The sequence below is a fragment of the Pungitius pungitius genome, chromosome 3, assembly GCF_949316345.1.
Source record: "Pungitius pungitius chromosome 3, fPunPun2.1, whole genome shotgun sequence".
Lineage (NCBI taxonomy): Eukaryota > Metazoa > Chordata > Actinopteri > Perciformes > Gasterosteidae > Pungitius > Pungitius pungitius.
In genome coordinates, this window is record NC_084902.1 from 12,935,739 (window position 1) to 12,957,278 (window position 21,540).

Sequence of the window (21,540 nt, forward strand, 5' to 3'; positions counted from 1 at the left end):
GGGAGGGCAGGATTATGTTATTTTCAAATGTGGTCTATTCGAGCATGCTATAGTGTAATGTTCAGCTCTTTAAAAGGCCCGATGGAAAACCGTATACAACACTCTCACCGCGAGTGTTATACTAATTTCTCTCAGGGTGTGGTTGTGGCAGTCTCTTGAGGTTTGGTTGAAACCCGACTGCAAAATTGTATCTGCAGCGACCGGTTGAGAGGAACGCGAGCGCTTGCAAATGTGTGTGTGTGTGTGTGTGTGTGTGTGTGTGTGTGTGTGTGTGTGTGTGTGTGTGTTTTTGATCTTTTTTTTTGTTTTCTCCTTTGTTCCAAATTCTGATGATAATTGTTTTCGGGGCTCTAAACGTTATGTTTGTTCTCGCGTAAGCGTAACAAAATAGCTTTTCTAAAAAAAAAAAAAAATAGAAATACGTCTTTTATGTTGCATTCATAATTATTTCACTTGAATCACCGTCGAAACCGCGAGTTGGTGTTTACACAATGCACCTCGTCATCAGAAATCGTTTGCCTCAAAGGCACTTGTATCGTAGTTTTGAATATTCCTCCTTTGTTCTCTCCACCGCCTCAATCACACATGGAGGTTCTGCATGCACGTCTCGTGTATGAGGGTGTGTTTTTTTACAATATTTTGTCAATCCCCCTCCTCAGTCCCCAGTGCCCCCCCTCGCGAGGTGACAGTGGCGGAGAGCGGGGACAATGGGACCGCCATCGTCGTCTCCTGGCAACCCCCTCCAGAGGAGGAGCGCAACGGAGTGGTCCAGGAGTACAAGGTAACAGAAACCAGCCAGAAGCCACCTCAGGTCTTGGCTAGTTGGAATCGTATTGTGGAGACGCACAAAGGAGACACGAGCAGGGATGCCAACGGAGGAGATAACAGAGAAAGAGAAACAATGCACAGACATGGAAAGGTAATGAATTCCTGGTTGAGGTGCACCTTTGTACACCCCCCCAGTGCTCTTCCTCTGTGTGATGGCAGACCGCAGTAAAGGAGTCAAAAACAGGGGAGCCGGTGGAAACTGTTGTGATGCAATGCCATCTGGTGGGGACTGTAGGCCCACACATGTTGTGGGCGTCCAAAGGTGTATAATGGTGAGAAATAGCTGTGGTAATTATCGTTGATAGATTTTTGGTTTTGATAGGCAGTAACTGGTGAATAAAGATCATGTAAAGTGTAAAGCAGAGATCAATTGTTCTGCCTTATAATACAACATGTTCCTCACATATCATTTGTTCCACCTATTTATCTCCACTGGTATTCATTTTATGTACAATTAAATAAAACAGAATTTTACTGTATTCACGGTTTTATGATCAAATGGACACGTCCATGTAATGGCAGGTAATAGTCGATGTAGTAGAGTTGATGGTAACTAGTTGTAATTATGACCAAGGATAGACTGACCTCTATTACAATTTCAGTGATCTCTTTGGAATGCTAATGAGTCACCTTTTCCTCCAGCTCGGTTGATAATATATGCTCCTCTTGTAATGACCTCACTTTGGACAGAGCTGTCCACTCAACACGTCACTGTGCTTTAATCAGAAAGCTTTTTTCGCTGCACATGAGATGTGGGTTAGTGGCGGGAGGGGAGATGAGGTAGAACCAGTGAGAAAGATTAGCCAATGTTAATTTTCCAGGTAAATGTTTTCGGGAGGGTGGGGGGGGGGGGGGGGGGCTTTAAAGTCATTTCATGGTTTTTAAGTCCAGCTCCAGAGGGTTTCCTTGCTCATTACCGGGCCCTGTTCCCTCACAGCATTTCTGCTTAAGGCAATTTTTAAGATACAACAGAAAATATCAGGGAATTGTAGTTCCATCACAGATGTGCAAACACCATCACATGCACACATTTATAGTACAGACCCAAGAAATATGTGTATATTAACTGGAGAGCAGAGGTGGGGGGTAAGGAAAGCGTAATGCCAGGGGCTCGGGGGTGTGGAGTCTTCAGGCCTCATGCTGAGTTGAATGTATGCTTCTCTTTGTGGCCCTGGTTTGAGTCGGCCAAAGGGCGCTCTCTTCCCAGGGAGCGACAGCACTTAGCTTCTGCTGATATCGGGTTATGGGGCTGATTGCTGATCTCCATTTGGTTTTCATTGGCTAACGGCTACGCAGAGACATATTATGGCTAGCTCCGCTAATGCTGACCCGGTCTGTAAAACATAGAGCCGTTTTGTCAAATGTTTTACTACTTAAGAGATGTAACACAATACCCGCAGCGCGCCGAAATGCTGAAAAACCAGTAACAACCAATCATGAGGACCGGTGGTAGATTTCTACATTGCCTAAATCTCCGCTTTGTCTTTGTGTTTGTTTTTCGTAGATTTGGTGCTTGGGGAATGAGAGCAGGTACCACATCAACCGAACAGTCGACGGCTCGGCCCTCTCCGTGCAGATCCCCAGTCTGGCCCCGGGGATCCGCTACAGCGTGGAGGTGGCAGCCAGCACCGGGGCGGGTCCCGGGGTCAAGAGCGATGTCACCTTCTTCCAGCTCGGTGGGTGGAAACCGCATTTAGTTTACTGTTAGTCAGGTGCTTATTTTCTTTGCCTTTCAGTACGTTTACTGCGTTGGGAATTCTTTGACACGTTACGCAATCATCTAGTTCATCTTCAATAACACGTTTTCAATAATATCCCTTTCTGCCAAGTAAACAGTTTAGATTATTTAATTTCTTTCTTTGTAGTAATGAACGTGTCGAAGCCCGTTTCCCCTTCATCCACGGTGAGGCTTAAAAACATTGAAGTGATGGCTGTTATTGAGACGTCATCAAACCTGCCGCGGAAGACTAGGATGAGTTTGAACTTTTACAGTTATTGAGCACCACAGAAATGGTTTGAAGCGTCAGTGTGATTAACGTGGGCACATTTGAATTCCCGTGTGGCAGCTGTTGAGCGAGCGGCCCCACCCAGCTCAGCTTTCCACTCAAGGATGCACTGTTTCCATCCTTCAGCAACGGCAATAATGAATTCCGCGCTCTGGGCTCAGACTTGACACGCTGTTATTACAGTGCAATCTGCAACGGACTTAATTGTTATCAATTAACTTTTTTTTTTCTTTTTTTTTTTTTTTTACACAGACTGACATTTTAAGATGTTTTGTCAGTTTCTATTCCCCCAATCGATGAGGTGGCCTGCCCAGGAGAAGGGCGTAAAACACATGAACAGCAGGACGAGGCAGCAAGAGAGAGTTGAAATGTGAGATTGAGTGGGCTAGGATGAGCACGAGGAAGCGTCGGCCCGTGACTGATACAAATTCCTCTACCTTGAGAGGTTCCTGTGGTGCTTGTAGCCATGTTACAACACCGGAGTGGAACAATGCGCCTCGGGGACCAGCGCTTCACCCCAAATGCATTTGTCACACTCTGAGCTGGTACGCGTCATCCTAGCCTAGATACCTTTACGGTCCCCTGTGGGCTGCTTAGTCACATTGGCATGCCGAGTCCACTCGGGCCAGACAGAGCCACAAATTGGGAAGACAGAGGAGCGAGCAGAGTGGGCAGTGGGAGGGGAAGGGACGGACTCGGTGACTGAGACAGAGACAGACAGAGCGATGTGGAGGGGACGGAGGCCGAGAGCTGGTCTCATCAAGGAGGTGCTGTTGCCTCCGGCTTAGAGAGTTGGTGGAGAAAAGTTGCCACGACATGAAAGTCTTGCGCAAAAGGGATGAAGACAAAGTAACGCGAACATGAAGAAATTTCAGAATGGCGGGGGCTGGGCCAACCCAAAGAAGTCTTTCATGTATCAGACATGAGGGAGAAGCACAGAGAGAATAGACGAGATGAGGAAAAACAGAGCGAGAGCGAGTTGTTCAGGCGGCGCTTTATCAGAGTGCATTTCACAGTAGAAACCGCTTCAAGGCATTCACACCTCGGCATTTCACAGATGTGCCATAGTTTGCTAATTACTGTATTTGAGGATAATCCCAGAGGATGCATCTATTTGATTAGGAATCCACCGTTGATTGGTGTAAATGACTCTCTCTCTGCGTTTTGCTATTCGCCTGCATCAGGCTCTGGTCGAATGTCGTGGGTTGCTTTCGTCTGCTCACCTGCCATTGTTGACTGGGATTTGAGATGAAAGCCTTTTGAATAATAGAGAGAAACGACTTCATTTCCACAACCCTGCCTCACACACACCCGCTGAGATGAAACATCTTTTTTGTGCACTGGAAGAAGGAAGAATGTTCATATTTCTGTACCGTGCTTTCTTTCTTTCAAATATATTTTCTCTATTTCAAGCTTTTCCACTTTGTAGAATTTTTAAATTGCATATCTTCCCATCTTATTCGTCACATTTTTTTTCTTCTAACCTTTCTAATGTTGTTTTCACATCTCCTCTATTCCCCATCCTCAGATGCCTCTGGCAAAATGACAGAGACCGTGGTCCAGGAGAACCCTCTTTCCCAGCAGATCTCAGATGTGGTCAAGCAGCCCGCCTTCATAGCCGGCATAGGAGCCGCTTGCTGGATCATCCTCATGGTCTTCAGCATCTGGTTGTACAGACACCGAAAGAAGAGGAATGGCCTCTCCAGCAGCTATGCAGGCATACGCAAAGGTCTGTACGTTAGTGCAACCCTTCGTGTTTCACACCACACTGGATATCTACTTCAATGCTGGCACACAATATAGTGTGAGACTGTGATCATTTGTGGTTCCAAACAATCGCCACCTTCTGCATCCCAAATGCTGCAAACCTACCTCGCCACACCACGCGTCACACACTGAGAGACGTCTTTGTAGAGAGCCTAAGGTGAAGTCTCACCAAAAGTCCGACTGAGTGCTTTGGGATGGGATGCGAGCCCCCCCGCTGAGAGTGCTGCACGCAGACGTCTTTTATTTCTTTTTCATACTTCTGTCACGCTGATTCTGCGAGGCTTTGTGAAGAATCTTTTCAGTAAAGTACATTTTGAGGTCCAACAACTCTGCTTTTAGCAACTCCGCTGTGACTGTGCAAGGAAATACCTCTTTACCGCAAGACCTCTTTGTCAAGAATATGCTGACATTTACACATACGTCAAGTACTCTCACTTGTCTTGTTAGAGGGGATCTTTTGTATATGGAGTGGTTGAGCAATTTAGCAAATGTTCAGAAAAATCCAAGAATCCCTTCCCCAAGCTGCATTTCAGCCTCGTAGATTTGCCACAGTGTCACCCCGGTTGGTTTGTACCTGACGCGAGTTAAAGTGACATGGCTCATGACATGCCCAACCTCTGGCCACAATGGTTAGAGTATAAAGGGAGCTATTAGCCTTTCTTTCGGAGTCTCATTTATGTGTGGGCTGGATTATTGCGTGGCCTTGGGCTGTGCAGCTGCTGCCCGTGGGCGCTACCTGTGCCGTCTCTATTCCCGGTCTCAGGTTTACTGCTGACAGCCAGGGTTAGAGGAGATCCGCCCTTCAATCCGGAGACGTACGCAGACAATGGACTGACAGAGCTGTTGCTTATCTCCGGCTGTTACACAGACAACACAGTCTATCGGTGAATCCACTGGAGCCTTTCTAAAAGTAGAGTTGTGAGTCATGTGAAAGTGAGAGACACCTCAACTAAGCTGTTCCTTAAGCTCTGTGGTCTTTCACAACTCTTCCCCTTACATGTTTGGGTTCTAATGGTCACAACTGTGGCTTTCTGTACGTTGGTGTGGTGAGGATATTGTCCTAATATTGTCCTCCTACTAATTTGATCGTATTTCTGACAACTTCAAAGATCATACCAATATTCTTTAACCCGAAGTGACTTTCAAACAGGGGTTACTCCGATGCAATGCTCTGATTCAGAATAGTAACTTTGAAGACTTTAGGAGTGCCAGTAGTACCGATGTGTGGCCGGGCGGCAGAGGAGACTGTGGGCTGAGGTTCCCCTCTGACTTTCTGTGATTCTACATGTTGACATAAACTCACAAAGCTCTTCAGGGGCACAGTAGGCCCCCCCTCCCCTCCCCTCCCCTCCTACTGCACCCAGGCCTCAAGAGGCTGTGGTCTTTGTAGGAACTGGTCACCAAGATTGTTTTGAAAGGAGTATAATTGCAACCACATGAAGCAACAATATGCACTTGGGGAGAGAAATTGGCTCAATTGAGACTTTTGTATGTGTGCATCTGCTGCAGGGTTTGCAACCAATATATAAATTTGTAAACTTTAAAACATCTCAAATGGCTTTTTTTTTTCTATCCTTCCCAATAATCATCATACAAACCTTTTGGTGCTCATGTGTTGACATATTGTATTCAACTTTCTATTATGCCAGGCTGCAGAAATCCTGAAAAATGGTCTTGAAACATAAACACTCACTGCACTAAAAAAGTTTTGGCAACCAAATTATTACTCAACACACATAGCTCAGTTACAGCCATGTCTTGCCTGCGAGTACACGTACAGAATATTTCCATCACGTCCGCATTTCTCACAGATTGTTTGCCTTCGAAGAGTTATTCTCTTCTTCAAAGGCCTCCATCAAACAGATAGAAGCCTGCCCATATCTTCAGACTTTCTTTGAGCATCAAGCGGCAAGATTCAGACACGATGAGTGCGTGCGGCATTTAGAGGACATTTGTTGGCGCAGGTACTGTATGGATGAATTGTTTGAGGAAATGAAAATGGGTCTTTCATCACAGTGGTCTCCTTCTGTAGGTCAGAGACAGGCAGCAACATTTAGCGCACTACCAGCACGGTGCATTGTGGCGTCGACGGCATCAGCGCATACTTTGGCAAAATCTGCCGATGGTATCTTGCTCTCTTGCACACGGGCCCCTTCCCTGCCAAAGTGAGAGTAATTGTGCCGTGTGGGTGATGATGTGAGAGTTGGAGATAGCAACGGATATCTCCCCAGTGTGTGACCCCTGCCCAGCTGGTCTCTGACAGTCTGAGCCGGGATTTGAAGCAGCAGCTGGCTCAACACTCACTGTCCCCCAGTTGGGGTCAGGAGATGTATACAGTGATCAAAGACTAGGGGTCAGCGAGTAGCGTGTGACTGCAGGCTACGTTTTTGTGGATTTCTAAGAAACTATGCAGTGATGAGGCCTATAAATCAAGTCCTAGTGGTGTATTCCAGACAGTGCTGATGAACAGTTATCAATGTTTTGTTTTTTTCTGTCATTACAGTGCCATCCTTTACTTTCACACCAACAGGTAAGCACTTTCTTAATTTTTGACTCTATTTACAAAATATCTACTTTAGCGACATTTCCCCTACGTGTGTTAAACATGCTGTGATGGAGCAGCTGCAGTCCTCGTATGCAACAGTCTCATCTGCACTTGATTTGCGCCGAAGATTACACAGTTTAGAGATTTAGAGACGTTCGAGAAATAAACGTTCCACCAAATGTTTAGGTCGTGTCACAGCGTAATGCTTCAGGGAAAGCATTGCGCGCTACTGAGAGGCTGTTAAAACTAGTGGTAACTTGATCAAAGCACTGCTGGCGACTTCAGACGTGATTTCTAAGAGAATGACACACCACCAGCACTCCAACATACCAATTAGATAGTCAAGCAGCAGCGCGGCTAAGGAGGTTATCTTTGAATTAAAGTCACACAGGTTAAAACGGATAAAAGTAAAGCTCTTTGTGTCTCTCTCTCTCTCCCTCTCTGTCTCTCTCTCTCTCTCTGCAAATTTGTGGTTGCAGTCCTTCTTTTTCTTCCACTTGGACTTTCATCCGTCTGAAGTTATTTGTTCCCTAGAGGTGTGTCAGTGGGTGTTGAATGTGAATCAGTGAATAGGTGAGAGGAAGTCAAGGTGAGAGCAGGAGAAGGCGCTTGAGACACGTATATTACAGTTTGCGGTTAGACTGGCTGATCCTGTCTGTTCGGAGGTCATATATAACAGTGGCAGTGTTGTTTCTGATTGCCAGAAGGCTTGCAATCAGGTAGAATAATTGCAGTTGCCAGCTTGTTTTTTTTCATCCGTTGGAAATCTGTCAGGTGAAACCCACTCAAAGCTTTTGAGTTTAGGTTTCGGCCTCTTTAAGAAGAAAATCCTTGTGCTGGCAGCCAGTGTGAAAGCGGGACTTTAACACTGCGTTAGGTTACGATTTCAATCGAGAATTAGATTGTGATACTTTGGTTTGCATTAGAGAGAGCTAATCTAAGAACTCTCTATATGTGTAGGCCACACTTCCTGTTTTCAAAATGAGACCGGGAATCCACACAGCTAAGGCCATTCCTCCTTCTGTTCCACCTCCTCTCTTCTCAGGGAAGAGATTGTAATTAAAGTTGGAGGTTTATCTCTCCTTCACACACGGGGAGCTTAGAGCTCCTTGAAAGAGTCCAACTTTCAGTGTGCAGAGCTTCAAACATGCAGAACTCGAGCCAGACAGCCAAAGAGCTCTGCATTTCTGTTCTTCATAAGCCTCTTATATCCTCCTCCTGTTGCTGTTGCCGTGTGTGTGCGTGTGACTCAGCCGAAATGATGCCACACACATTCATTCACATGCACATTTGCGCTGATCTCACGCTTCCTCATCATTGCTCACAAAACGCGAGTCGCAGCAACCAGCAGAAATGACGAGGATGTGGTGACAGTAATATTAGTGTTAAATAATGTTTATTGACTTATTTTCTCTCTTTTTAGTTGCATATCAGAGAGGAGGAGAAGTTGTAAGCAGCGCTGGAAGGTAAGAGTTTTAAATTGTTTTGAAAAAGGGTGTTTGAAAATATTTTGGAAAGTGAAAGTGGGGAGGATGTTAAGGAGAACACTCCTTAAGGTATGAGTGGCGTTTGGCAAGTGAACTTTTTTTCAAAGAACACTAGGGGGAGTGCTGAGACCTTCTTAAGCAGCAGAGAGCTAAGGAGGCACATCAAATATGTTATGATAACTGGAACAAAGCCCGACGTGGTCTACCAAGAGCCCATCTTCATCCTACATGGTGGAGGTCCACATCCAACCACAAGGCTGTGCCATAGGCTCACCCGAAAACATGAATGGACGCACACACACACACACACACACAGCAGAAAGGGCACACCTTTTCAATGTTGTGGAATAGTGCATTGTGCAAAAACACTGAGACGGTGCGCATGGCAAACACTGCATCATCTTGCTACCGCTCATTTGTGTATCCACTCTAAGGCATTTGGCATGTTTACATACAGCAAAGAAAATGGGGAAAATTGAGTATGAACGCAAGACGAGGAAATATGTATTACGTTGTACCTACTGAGAGAATATCATTTACACAGTACTGACTGTAAGTGTACATGGGTTTGCATGTTTACGTGTGGATAAATAGTTAGCTTGGAGCCATCAGCAGTAAATCCATGTCCATTGTGTTATCCAGTTCTATGATTGAATCCCACATGCTGCATGGCTGTGTCAGCTCTGCACAAAGACAATGGCCATTCAATATCAACATACAACTGCCGGGGTGATTGAGGAGCTATTGTGAAATTGCATTTGGCTGTGCAAGACAAATGTGTTCATTACCCAAAATGAATCCAAGAAATGAGTCATTTGAGAGGGAACGAGGAAGCGTAACTCAATGCTAATGCAGTGTTGGAATATGCAAACGGGAAGTCATACTGTGGACATTTGAATACTGAAACAGTATATGGCCCTGGTGGAGTAGACTGAAATGTATTTGTGTGCTGGATTTATCCATTTCATGAGCAATAGAATGCGATTTATGCTCAGTATTGTTAACACTCAGTGGTTGGCCTGCGGCCATGTTGTACAGTAGAATCCAGTGGAATAAGCGATCTTGTTTATTAACGTGAATAAAGCCATATAAATAGTAGCAAGACATGGAAACAATACAGACGGATGAGTTTCCTTCTGTATAGCTAAGAAAAAGTTTTTTTTTTTAAAATGATGGAGATGTTGTGAGACATCAGAGAATCTATTCAGGGAGCATTTGTGGTTCACTGGCCGTTCGGGACAACATTGGGAGAGAATTTTATCTGGCTGTCTAATCCGGGCGGTTCGCTAATGCTCGTGGGGGCTTAGGAAAAGTGTCATCGGCTGTGTGCAAGTCAAGCACACACAATCTATTTAGTTGGGCTTTTTCCTAATGTGCTCCCAGGCCTTTGTCATTGTGTGCTTGTGTGCGTGTGCGTGTGCGCAAGTGTACGTTGGGCCAAAAGGCAAAGAAAAAAGTAGGTAAAGCAGGATGTAACCTATCCTCAGCTGCTGGATAAAAAAGGTTCCACGTGATCTTCTTTTTTTAAATCTTATGCTACTGTGGATGTTTCAGATTATTTGCAAAAATGCTATTGTTAACCATTTGGTCCCTTTCTTTTTTACAGGCCTGGTTTGCTAAACATTGGGGAATCTGCCACTCAACCCTGGCTGGCAGACACGTGGCCCAACTCCTGCTCCAACCACAATGACTGCGGCATCAACTGCTGCACTGCCGGCAACGGCAACAGTGACAGCAACCTGGCAACGTACAGCCGCCCAGGTGTGTAGAGTGCCGACACATCAATACGTGGGAAACAACCAAAATAAACACCCCCTCAAACGCAAGCATGACAAAATAACTGTAGAGATAAGGAGTGTAGGAGCTGGGGGAATCAACGGTGCGAAATGAAGCTACATCTGATATCTGGGTTACCTCCCGGGGGAGTTGCTCTGTGTAGCTCTCCTTTCTATAGGTTTTCACAAGAAAAAGACCTGGAGAAATGTTAGGATTAAGAGAGGCTGTGTGCTTGTGTGCTTGATTTATCTGAGGTTAAAGTAGAGCGGTTTTAGGCAGGAAATAAAAGGAGCACACTGCGAGGGGGCTTATGGCTCTACACTGTTGCTAATCGAATTGCTTTGCTGATTTCCATACTGTTGTTATAGCCGGTAATGTAATTTCCCCTAAGTGCTCAGTTATTTAAGAAATGTGCAGCGGGCGAAGAGGTCAAGGCTGGACTGCAGATGGTGGCCAGAAGCAGGGAGAGAGAGAATGATAGAGGGAGAAATGTGTACCTGGAAGACCAGATCGAATGGGCGAGAAAGCAGTGATGACAAATACCTACATGCAAAATCTTTCACCGAAATGTACGTACGGGTGGAGGAGGAGAGCAAGAGAGAAGCGACCTATGGAACACAACCAGGTGGCCTTTTAATTATTCAGCACTAGTTGGCAACAAAAGGGAGCAAATTTGGCCTTGAAATCATATACACTATTACTATACAATATACAGTATTTTATGCACGCACACACACACACACACACACAGTGACCTATCACAGCAAAAGGAGTAAAACCTGCAGCCAAAAACACGTCAGTTTGGATGACACAGGACTTGGTTTTTCATTTTCAGCTGTGACCCAAGTCTTAAATAACCCTCTCCTTGGAAACTTGGACTGTAATAAAATGCTTTATGATCTAAATTACAGCCTTTGGGACTATGCCTTTTGAGGGCAGCCCAAAATTCCTGTCCAACTGTTCTGCTTATATGCATTCAATAGTTTCTGCCTACTTCAAACCTTTCCCATTGGTGATTAATAATTCATTTTTTTGACTCTATAGTCAAGTTTTTTTTCCTCTCTGTGCTAATCAGCCGTCTGAGGTTGAAGTGTTCCACCTCACCTTAAGATGGTGTCAGATTTTTCACTGGGAACAACAGGCCAAAGACAACCGTCCCTCTATGCATGACACCCGCTGTGTGACACTAAGGAGCTTGCCCGACGCATGCTTTGTGTGTGTGTGTGTGTGTGTGTGTGTGTGTGCCAAACCAAGCCCTGTGAACATTGCGAGGATCCCTGACTAGGTGACCAGTGCAACGTAATAGGATTTAATGTCCATTTATCTCAGCCACAGGGGCGCCTTTACGCAGCTGCCTTTTTGAAGTTGACTTGCGCGGCACGAGCGGCGTGCGCTCCTGCGGCCGTCATTGGTATTTGCCGCGAGGCTGGCTCTCGGATCTGCTGGAGGATTTGAATATTTTATGAGCCAGAGAAAATTGGATCTGTCAGTGGAGCTGTGCTTTCGCTGCGCGCCTCATTCCAGGTCTTTGATACAGACATGTTTTTCCGTCCCTGTCAATGAGCAACGATGCTCCCACTGTCAGATGGAAAATAACAGAGATGACGGCCACATTGAGTCATGGATGAGACTCAGAGGAGGCCCTGGCAGGAAAGGATGCTAAACCACCTGTGTCAGTCACCTAAAGTATACCATCATTTAGCTAATATAAAACAACAATATCTCTCTTGTGTCCCTTTTGAAAAGTTTGGAATGATTATTTAAAAGTATTTTGCTTTCTTCAAAGAAACGCTTTGATCTCTACAGTAGATCAGAAGATGTATCAAAACCTTTTGCCAAACTGGCACACTGCTTCTAAGTTAATCAGCTTTAGACGAGATTGACTAAATAACCTCCTCATGTTCTCCAGCGGACTGCATCGCCAATTATAACAACCAGATGGAAAACAAGCAGACCAACCTCATGGTGCCAGAGTCAGGAGTCTATGGAGACGTTGACTTGTCCAACAAGATCAATGAGATGAAGACCTTCAACAGCCCCAACCTGAAAGATGGCCGCTTTGTGGGTCCGGGGGGCCAGCCGACGCCGTACGCCACCACCCAGCTAATCCAGTCCGCCATCATGGGCAACAACGTTAACTCGGACAGAGGAACCGGAGGGAGTGGAGGAGGACTCGTGGGTGGAGGGGAGGTGAATGAAAAACACAGCTGGAAGCCCATTTCAGCTCAGCAGCAGAAACAGGAAATGGCCTCCCAGCTACAGTACAGCATCATGGAGCAAAACAAGCTGAACAAGGGTGAGTGTGCGGAGGCCACGGTTAAACAGGGCGTCTCCGAGACATGATCTTCCAAGCCATGATCTTCCCTTTTTCCCCCCCTCCCCACTTTCTTCTGCTCTTTCTTCCCGGCTCTTCCAGCCTCAATGTGGAAGCCTCTAGAAGAGATACATGCTCATTATTTCCTCAGTTCCTCATCTCTCGCTCCTTTTCAGTCAACATAAGCGGCATCATTCTTTCTTTCTGCATCCCTGTACGGCGCTCATGTAACCCCTCATCATCTGCCATGCAATCACGTTCAATCTTTGCCGCTAAATGTGCGCCCGGCCGTGAATGCTGTCGTCGTGTGGTCGTCTTTTTGTGATGAAGGCAGGTGTGGGTGATTTCCTTTAGTGTTGGATTTCTGAAGGAAGGACAAAGACAACTCTCAGAGATGTAACCAGTGAATGAAGCTATAATCACCTAGTTGTACCTGCAGAAGGGAGCCACCTCTGGTGTGATAGCTTTGAGATTTTTGGGCAGATGCTGCATGTGTTCACCCACTCACTTGAAAATGATGAAGCATGAACGGCATGCCCGGGGTCACACTGTACATAGTCTAATATGTTTTCATTGTATACAGAATTGAACTTTTCCATTGCAAAATGGTTGCAATCAGCCAATGAAATATTATCCCAAATTTCCTTGTTCATCAAAAGGTGGTTTTTAAGTTGGCAGGATGTCCGCATGGGGCCGCACTAACTGTACACTCCATTGTTCCCACGTTCAGACCGCTACAGAGGAGGTGACGGCCCCGTGGCAGTAACCATCCCCTACAACCAGACCCATGACAGCCACACTGGAGGCTCCTACAACAGCTCCGACCGAGGCAGCAGTAGTACCTCCGGTAAGAAAGATGGCATCAAATAACATGAGTTTTTATGACCTTTTCCAGGATTATGCCATCACTTTGTAGGATTTTTTTTAGATAAGATACTATTTTATGACATTGGTCGCTATTTTCTTTTTTTCTTTACTTTAACATACTTAACAAAATACTTTGTGATCTTTTTGTTTTTAAAAAAGTCTCTTAATCACATTTTATTTGGAGATTTGTTGTTAATACTTTGCTCTTTTGGATTTTTCAGCGCAATTGTCCAGGCTTATTGTTATTATGATTACTCCATAATCACACACAACCTCCGGGTCCATTTGAAAATTCCAGTATTGCGCAAACGCAATAAATCACTTTGAGATGCTAATAATGCATTCTTTAAAATGGTAATTTGATTAATTTCCATGTCAGCTTACCATGAAGAGATATTGAAAGGGAGATGCCGTCAGAAAGTGGAAAATTGCAGAACAAAAAGAGAGGAGGAAACCGATAACAATGACTCCATACAAAGACATGAGCACCATGCCGGGATTATGCATGTTGTGCCTTTTCTTTTCTCGCCGCAACATCATTCAAGGGATGTTCATAGCAAATTTAATAAAAGGAGCCTTTATTTATTCTTTATTTTTCCTCAGTTTTTCTTTTAATTAGCTGTACTTTAATCCCGGGAGGGAGTCGACAAAATTCATCAGGGCCTCAATGTCGGCCTGCAGACAAGGACAAATGATAACACATTGCAGACGGTATGCAACACTGCCACCTTAATGCCACGTATCCATTCTGATATTGCGTTTGAGACTCAAGTCATTAAGGAGAAGCCTTTAGTGCTCGCTGCACCTCACAGCTCATTGGTTCACAATTCTCATAGTTTGGTATTAATTGGGCGCCTTCCTCCTACCTTTTGTCTTTGTACTTGCTGGAGGGAAATGGCTGCGTTTCATTGTGTTTCCCATAATTTAATAGCTGAGAGTGTGTGCACACTTGCATAAAAGTGGACGGTTGCATTAGCCTTTGCACTCCTGCATGTAAAATGATCTTTTCTATGCTAGCCAGTCTTGTTAACGCATTTTATCTGATGCCAAATCTTTGCTCATTACCTTGCAATTTCTTAAACATAAATAATTGATGTGCTTTTCAGTGACACAGTGACTATAAGTATGTGTCTGCAGGTTACTTGTGACTGACGGAGTGCTTTTTTATTTATTTGAGCAGGGAGTCAGGGTCAGAAGAAGGGAGTGCGCACCCCCAAACTACCCAAACAGAGCACAATGAATTGGGCTGACCTTTTGCCCCCTCCCCCTGCAAACCCACCCCCAAGTCGGAGCACCGAGGAGTACACCCTGTCAATGGAAGAAAGGTGGGACTTGTCTGCGCAGACACAAAGACAGCGACGAGCTGACAGGCATGCACACACTCTATTTAAATTCTTCATCTTTTCTGTTATTTCTCGCCTCCATTGGCAGCATTTGCCCCAAGGGTTTCCTATCTATTAGTGCTAGAGTTGTGTCAGACCCTGATAGAAGGCTGCCATGAATATTCAGTTTATGTTTCCCCGCCTTCACTATGGGAAAACATTCTTCTCCTTTTTTTTGAGAGCGATATGACGCTAACGAGGCTTGTTTTCCTCGGTTGGCAGCTGTGAACCAGACATGCAGTGCCCCATGCCCCCCTCTGACATGTACCTGCAGCCGGATGAGCTGGAAGAGGAGATGGAGAGGGGGCCGACTCCTCCCATCCGAGGGGCAGCCTCTTCCCCTGCAGCTGTATCTTACAGTCACCAGTCCACAGCCACTCTCACCCCCTCACCCCAGGAGGAGATGCAGCCAATGCTCCAGGACGCACTGGACAGCCACGAACGCAGGTACACCTGTGTGATGTCTCCCAAGGATATATTGAGTCTTTTCAAAAGCAAATCTTATATTTTAGATTCATTTCACTTTCATTCTCATTTTTAAATGCATCTACTTGCAGTGATTTGAAAAGTCATTACATCACTACACCACAGAGGCAGCACTGTCAAAGTATTAATATCTATTATAAACAATGTGTTTTGTGGTAAACTAGCCTATCATCTGGTTCTAAAAGAGAAATATTGCCCCAACATCAAAAACTGTCTAATTTGCTTAGTTGTGTTTCCAAAGAATTATTTAAAATAGAATGTGATTTACAGTTTGTTCCCTTCATAATTGGCTGGTATATTTGACTTTTTGTACAGAATTGATACAAAACAGGATTACTCATCATGGTTACTGTGTATTTCTCACCCGTTGTAGGCGGCACACTGTGAGCCCTCCGGCCCCCCCTAAGCCCCTCTCTCCTTCACACCCATACGGGTACGTCACCAGCCCATTGGACACTGATGGAATGGAGGAGGAAGAGGAGGAGGAGGACGACGACATATTGGAGGAAGAGGGCGACGAGACAGACGTAGAGGTGGCCAAGATGCACTACCACCACACCCACCCCCACACACACCCCCACCACCCCCAGATGCACCCTCGACGGTTGCTGCTACGAGGGCTCGAACAGACGCCTGCGTCCAGCATGGGCGACCTGGAGAGCTCGGTGACCGGCTCCATGATCAACGGGTGGGGTTCCGCTTCTGAAGAGGATAATGTCTCTTCGGGGAGGTCCAGCGCCGTCAGCTCCTCCGACGGATCCTTCTTCACCGACGCTGACTTTGCTCAAGCGGTTGCCGCGGCTGCAGAGTATTCAGGCCACAGGACGGCCAAATACCCCAACACGCTGGGCCATGAGGTCGGAGGTGCTTCTGGTAGGTTCCATGTCATTGCTGCAGCCACAAGGCACATTATCGCAAAAAAAGAATGCAAGGAATAGTGAAGCGAAACTAAATGATTCCTCTGTTGCTATTCTCAGCACGAAAATACCAAATAAACCCTTCAAGTCATCGCCCTGGTAGCCCGGTGTCGACAGACAGTAACATGAGTATGGCAGCTGTACACAGGAGGCCTCCTAAGAAGCAGAAACAGCACCCTGCTGGTCATCCGGGGAACCAGCGCCGTGAAGCCTATAACGAAGGTACACATTGAATAGGATTTCTGTTGGCTGATATGTATGTAACAATTTTCTTGTAATCGCGCGAAGTGGGATATGTACACTAACAACGTATGTCATTATAGATTCCTCCCCAAATAATGAATATCAATTGAGCTAAGCTGCAATGTAAACCTCTTGTTGAGGCCCACATTTTAATTTATAGACTTAAATTTAAGTTGGCAGGTTTGTATGTAAAGATACAACCTCAATATACAATAAAGCCAACTGGGTTATAGTATAGCTAGCCGTATCCCACCACCCAGATGACCAATTTACACCAAACATTGCCTGAATTCCCTCTACAGATATGGAAGGAAAAAGCGAAGTAGTGGCCATAACGGACTGCGTTTGGGTGCCTCTTGAGCCAGAGTTTAATGCACATGCGTACACGGCAGTGCTCCTAAACCGCTCAGTGCTGAACAGATCGGGCATGTAGCAGGCTGGAGGCCAGGGCTATGGGGGGGGGGGGGGGGGGGCGTTGTCTCAGGGGAGCGCTGGCCAGCTCGGCTATGCTGACACTGGGATGTCTCTCCACTCTGGCCACTAATGAAATTGATCCAGGTGCTGTGGCTCATACCGAAGTGCCACTTTTCACCCGGTGAGAGTCGAACATAAACCAAACAGGGGCTAAATACCGGAGCAACCGCAAAGAGAAGGAAAAGCCTTGACCTTGTTAAGTAAAAGAGCTATTCACTTTTTCACGGCATGATTCTTCACAACGCACAGCCTACTAGTGGGAGAGAAAAAAAAAAAAAAAAAACTTTCCGCCCGTTTCCTCTCGGCGTTCATGATGCGGAAATACCAGATTTTATTTATTTACCTGCAGACGCCCCCTCTGCTGTGTACAGTATGTGCTGTCCCAGAGATGGCCCTCCTGTTAGTGTCAGGTGTCCTTGAGTGTTGGAAGCACTTGACAGGGAGATTTAATATCCAGCTCACTGGTAGCCAGGCCAGCTATATCGCTGCAGAAAATACAACCCCCAACCCCCCCAGTCCCCCCCCCCCCCAGCCATCATCCTTGTGTCCTGGCTTCTTCCCCCCATCTGCCGCCCCTCCCTTTGGAGTGATCTCTCCATCCCTTTCCACTCTCCACTCTCCTCAGTCTTTGTTTGAGCATCCAGGGGGCGGAGTGAGAGCGCTGCAGCGCTGTCTGTCCACTAGTTCTCCTGATTGCATTTGATCTGAATGGATTGTTTTTCATTTGGAGGTTATTCCCCACCACCAACCCCCACCTGACGTTCTGTATTCTGCTTCCAAAGTGGGTGTTATTTAGGTGAAAGGTGGACAGTAAATAAATAAAACCCTCCCAAGCCAAATATTCTACTTCACACCTTATGTTACTCATGTTTGCACAGTGGAATGTGGACACTCTCGAGTTATATCCCCCCCCCCCCCATTAATCATATTGCTATTGACTCTAATGCCTATGTCTACCTCCTCCCTGTACTTAATCCTTTCCTGCCCCTTTTGATCTGTCTTAGCCTTCTCTGCTAAATTAACCGCTAGGCCCACGAACCCTGCCTCCTCGTGCAAGCCAAGAGATACCTTTCAAAACAAGATATTCCCTCATAAATCCAACAGGCGCCCACCTTCTCCCAGGTAGTGAGGCAAATCTCACAGACCGTGGCATTGATCGGAGTGACGCATGACTCAGAAGGGAAGAGCGATAGTAAAATACTGCAGACACATCTCTGCAGTATTGCATTGGCTGTCACCTGTTATATGCAGGAGGAATGGATTCATGTTTAGGATAATCAGACGTGTGCATGAAGCTACCTGAATCCCCTCGCCTAGTAGCAAATATTGTTCCAAAATCTTGCTTTTAAAATGCAAGCGAGGTGTAAGAGTTGAGTTTAGCGTTTTCAACACAACGGATTAAAAGCGTTGCTGCTGACAAATCTATCCTTTGGGGCGGATGCTGATTAGAAGATGGAAAGACATCACTTGCAGGCAGACAATGCTTTTTTTTTCCTCTCCGCGTGATGTGTGAGAGGCCGGGCGGCAATATTGGCTCAAGGACGAGCAGCAGTGATTAATTGACAGGGGCGTTTCAGCGGGTTACAGCGCCAGCTGCTGACCGTCATGCTCACCTCATTTGGCCTCCCCAATTTCCTCTGTTCTGTGTACAACATAGCTCTATTCTGAGTGTGCTTGCATACATGCATGACTTGCAGGTCTGAGACATTATATTTTTGAATGTCTGTGGTTAATACCGTCTTTCTTCCCGTCCTTCAGATCTTCCACCGCCACCTATCCCACCTCCGGCAGTGCTCAAGTCGCCTACACACCCCTCCAAGGGGGTCCTGGAAGGCCGGGGAGTGATTTCCCCCAAAGTAGGTGAGGTTCGAGACAAGAGAGGAGGAACGGGCGGTTATCGGCCCAGGGAGGGCTCGGACCCCAGAAACAGCTCGTCTGACCGCAAAGATGCCCAAGAGAGACAAAAGACTGCTCATGGAGGAAAAGGGATTAAACACGAGGGAAGCGTCGCCAACAAGGCACGGCAACACCCAGGTACGACAACAAGAACAATGTGAGGGTGTCCTTTAGTTCAATGTGTAGTGTTTTTTTATATGCCTGTTCTTTTGTCCCCTGGTTCAGAGGACATTCTGCCCTATAGCCGGCCACAGTTCCCCACAGTGAACAGCCCCCGGGACCCAAGCTCTTCCAGCTCCATGTCCTCGAGGGGGTCAGGGGGTCGGCGAAGAGGAGAAGGAGGCCGCAGGAACCCTGCAGACATGGGCCTTAACACCACAGGGGCCTTCCAACAAGGAGATGAAGAGCTTCAGGTAAAACTGTAATCATATAAGCATGTGATGTCATAGTTGATGAAATTACAGTATAGCCAGACACACTACAGTATATCATAAAACACTATTTGTGAAGTATACAGGCTCTTTCAATCGATTACACTAATACCCATATTTCAGATTTTGAAAAATACAATCTCACTTATGACATACAAATACATACAACACAAGCCTCATTTTTTGCCTTATAAAATAAACTTCATTGTTTAACGTTCTCCAACTATGTGATCTAATAATGATGTAATGGTTGTAGTGTCTCCATGTTATGTTTTTTTTCATAAGTTCTCCATACTTTATACTGGCTGTGCAGAGATATTTGGAATACGCTACCATCAGACGAAAGGCGGATGTTAACAAAACATGTTTGTTTTTCCCTTAGATGGTAGAAAGCTGAAGAACAGAGGAACTGTCCTGACTTTTCCCAAGAGTGGAGCACCATTGTTTCTCTTACAACTTTAAATATCTCAGTATTTCACCATCATGTTTGCTGCCATTATGCTGTACATCAGTAGTGTTTCTTTACATCTGGAAAACAGACCAATGGTTTTTTTTCTACCTTATCATTTTCTATGTCCATTTAAAAAAAAAAAAAAAGGAAGACCGTCTGAAGATAGAGTGCATTCAAAACAAAATACGCAGTAGTATATTTACATTTAATTCCAATGCAATATGGAGTGAAATCTTATTCCAGACATTGACATGACTCTGCTTGCCTCGACAAGAGCTTTGGAGAGCCCAAACAGTCAGATGTTACTGTCTTGAATTAGCTGCAAGCAGAGCGGGGTGGACTGTCTGTAAATATACGTGTATACACGTCTTCTTGTTTTACCCACTGTGGTACCTGAAATATGTCTCCCTTTTTTATTTTGTGAATCCTAATTTTATTATTCCAGTAAATATAATTATTTTATCAATTCCATCCAAGTTGTAAATTGCTATATTATTTAGCTGCCCCAAGAAAGTGCCCCTTTGGGATTTTTTTTTCTTTTCTTTTGTATTTTATAATGCACTGTTATGTTTCGTGTTGATGTCAATGTTTGTCATTTGTTTTACTTTGGTTTTAAAAGCACAATCACTAAACTTTATTTTAAACCATTCTATCTATTAACCTTTTTGTCTTACTGGAGGAAAACAGGTACGACAAAAGAGTCTAGTTAATCCTGATGATGATGTAGGTAAAGGTTGCTGTTTACGAAGGACGGGCTTGAAAGTAGACTCCTTGCGTTGTGATTGTCACCCTCTCCAGTTCTGACGCTAGCTCAAGTGTTGAAAGACAGTTAATGTGAGTCATAGCTGCAATGTATATATCTTTTCGCATTGACCATAAATTCAGCTATTGCACATTAATCGAAATGGTTATGTTGTCTACTAATGCACTTAAACAAATGTCAAATACAGGAAATAAGTCACTTTGGGAATCTGGAGAGGTGCTGGTTGGACAAGAGTCGTCTCTTTTCTTGATTTGGCAGTGGTGATGGATCCTTTTAAGAAGGAAGGGTGCTGTTTATTCATATGACATCTGCAAGCATTTGTTTCGTAAAGCAAAAAAGTAAAAAGAAGTAATAAAAAAAATGAATAAAAAATTCAAACTACATTCTCCCTTGTTATTATGTCAACCTCCTCTGAGAGGAGTCTTTTTCTTTAACAAAAAACTGAACAAGCAGCCAAAAAGAAACCACATTTTTAATCTCATCAAGGACAAACTGCGCAGCTGCTCCCTAGACGACAATTGGGAAATGTTTTATGCGGACCTCATGTGTTTTCTTTTGCAAACCTAAATTACAATTTTAATGTTCTCAAAGGTTTACAGAAAGTTATGGTACATAGAAAGAAAATAAATCCTAGTTTATTTGGTTGCAAAAAGTGAAAAAAATGTACAAAAGTTATGCTATATTATGACATAAGGGAAAAGTCCTGATTAGTCCTTTAAAGTCGAAACAGCACGTGAAAAAACCTAGTAAGGTATCTTGTACAAAATAATCCTAGAAAAAGTCCTAACTAATCTGAAGGCTGATTACTATACAAATACATTTGTTATAGCTTTAACAGAAAAGCATTTGAATAAGGCTCAACGTCATTGCATCTAGTACATTCTAACATGAAATCATTTTATCTTGG

General features: G+C 44.9%; 1 protein-coding gene across 4 annotated transcripts in view; it reads left to right on the plus strand.

Annotated features, from left to right (window-relative positions):
* Positions 1-21,016, plus strand: part of robo1 (roundabout, axon guidance receptor, homolog 1 (Drosophila)) — a 200,146-nt gene extending 179,130 nt beyond the window's left edge. For 3 of the 4 annotated variants that reach the window (XM_062561224.1, XM_062561225.1, XM_062561227.1), the window contains 15 exons: positions 660-781; positions 2,333-2,504; positions 4,363-4,563; positions 7,105-7,131; positions 8,570-8,612; positions 10,240-10,394; positions 12,319-12,705; positions 13,454-13,570; positions 14,771-14,960; positions 15,195-15,419; positions 15,832-16,331; positions 16,436-16,597; positions 18,851-19,126; positions 19,214-19,401; positions 19,802-21,016. In XM_062561224.1, the coding sequence (XP_062417208.1) occupies positions 660-781; positions 2,333-2,504; positions 4,363-4,563; positions 7,105-7,131; positions 8,570-8,612; positions 10,240-10,394; positions 12,319-12,705; positions 13,454-13,570; positions 14,771-14,960; positions 15,195-15,419; positions 15,832-16,331; positions 16,436-16,597; positions 18,851-19,126; positions 19,214-19,401; positions 19,802-19,816 (2,780 nt within the window). In that variant the 3' untranslated portion in view covers positions 19,817-21,016. The remainder of the gene's footprint in view (positions 1-659; positions 782-2,332; positions 2,505-4,362; positions 4,564-7,104; positions 7,132-8,569; positions 8,613-10,239; positions 10,395-12,318; positions 12,706-13,453; positions 13,571-14,770; positions 14,961-15,194; positions 15,420-15,831; positions 16,332-16,435; positions 16,598-18,850; positions 19,127-19,213; positions 19,402-19,801) is intronic. The other variant, XM_062561226.1, reaches the window with a different exon arrangement.
* Positions 21,017-21,540: the final 524 nt, after the last annotated feature.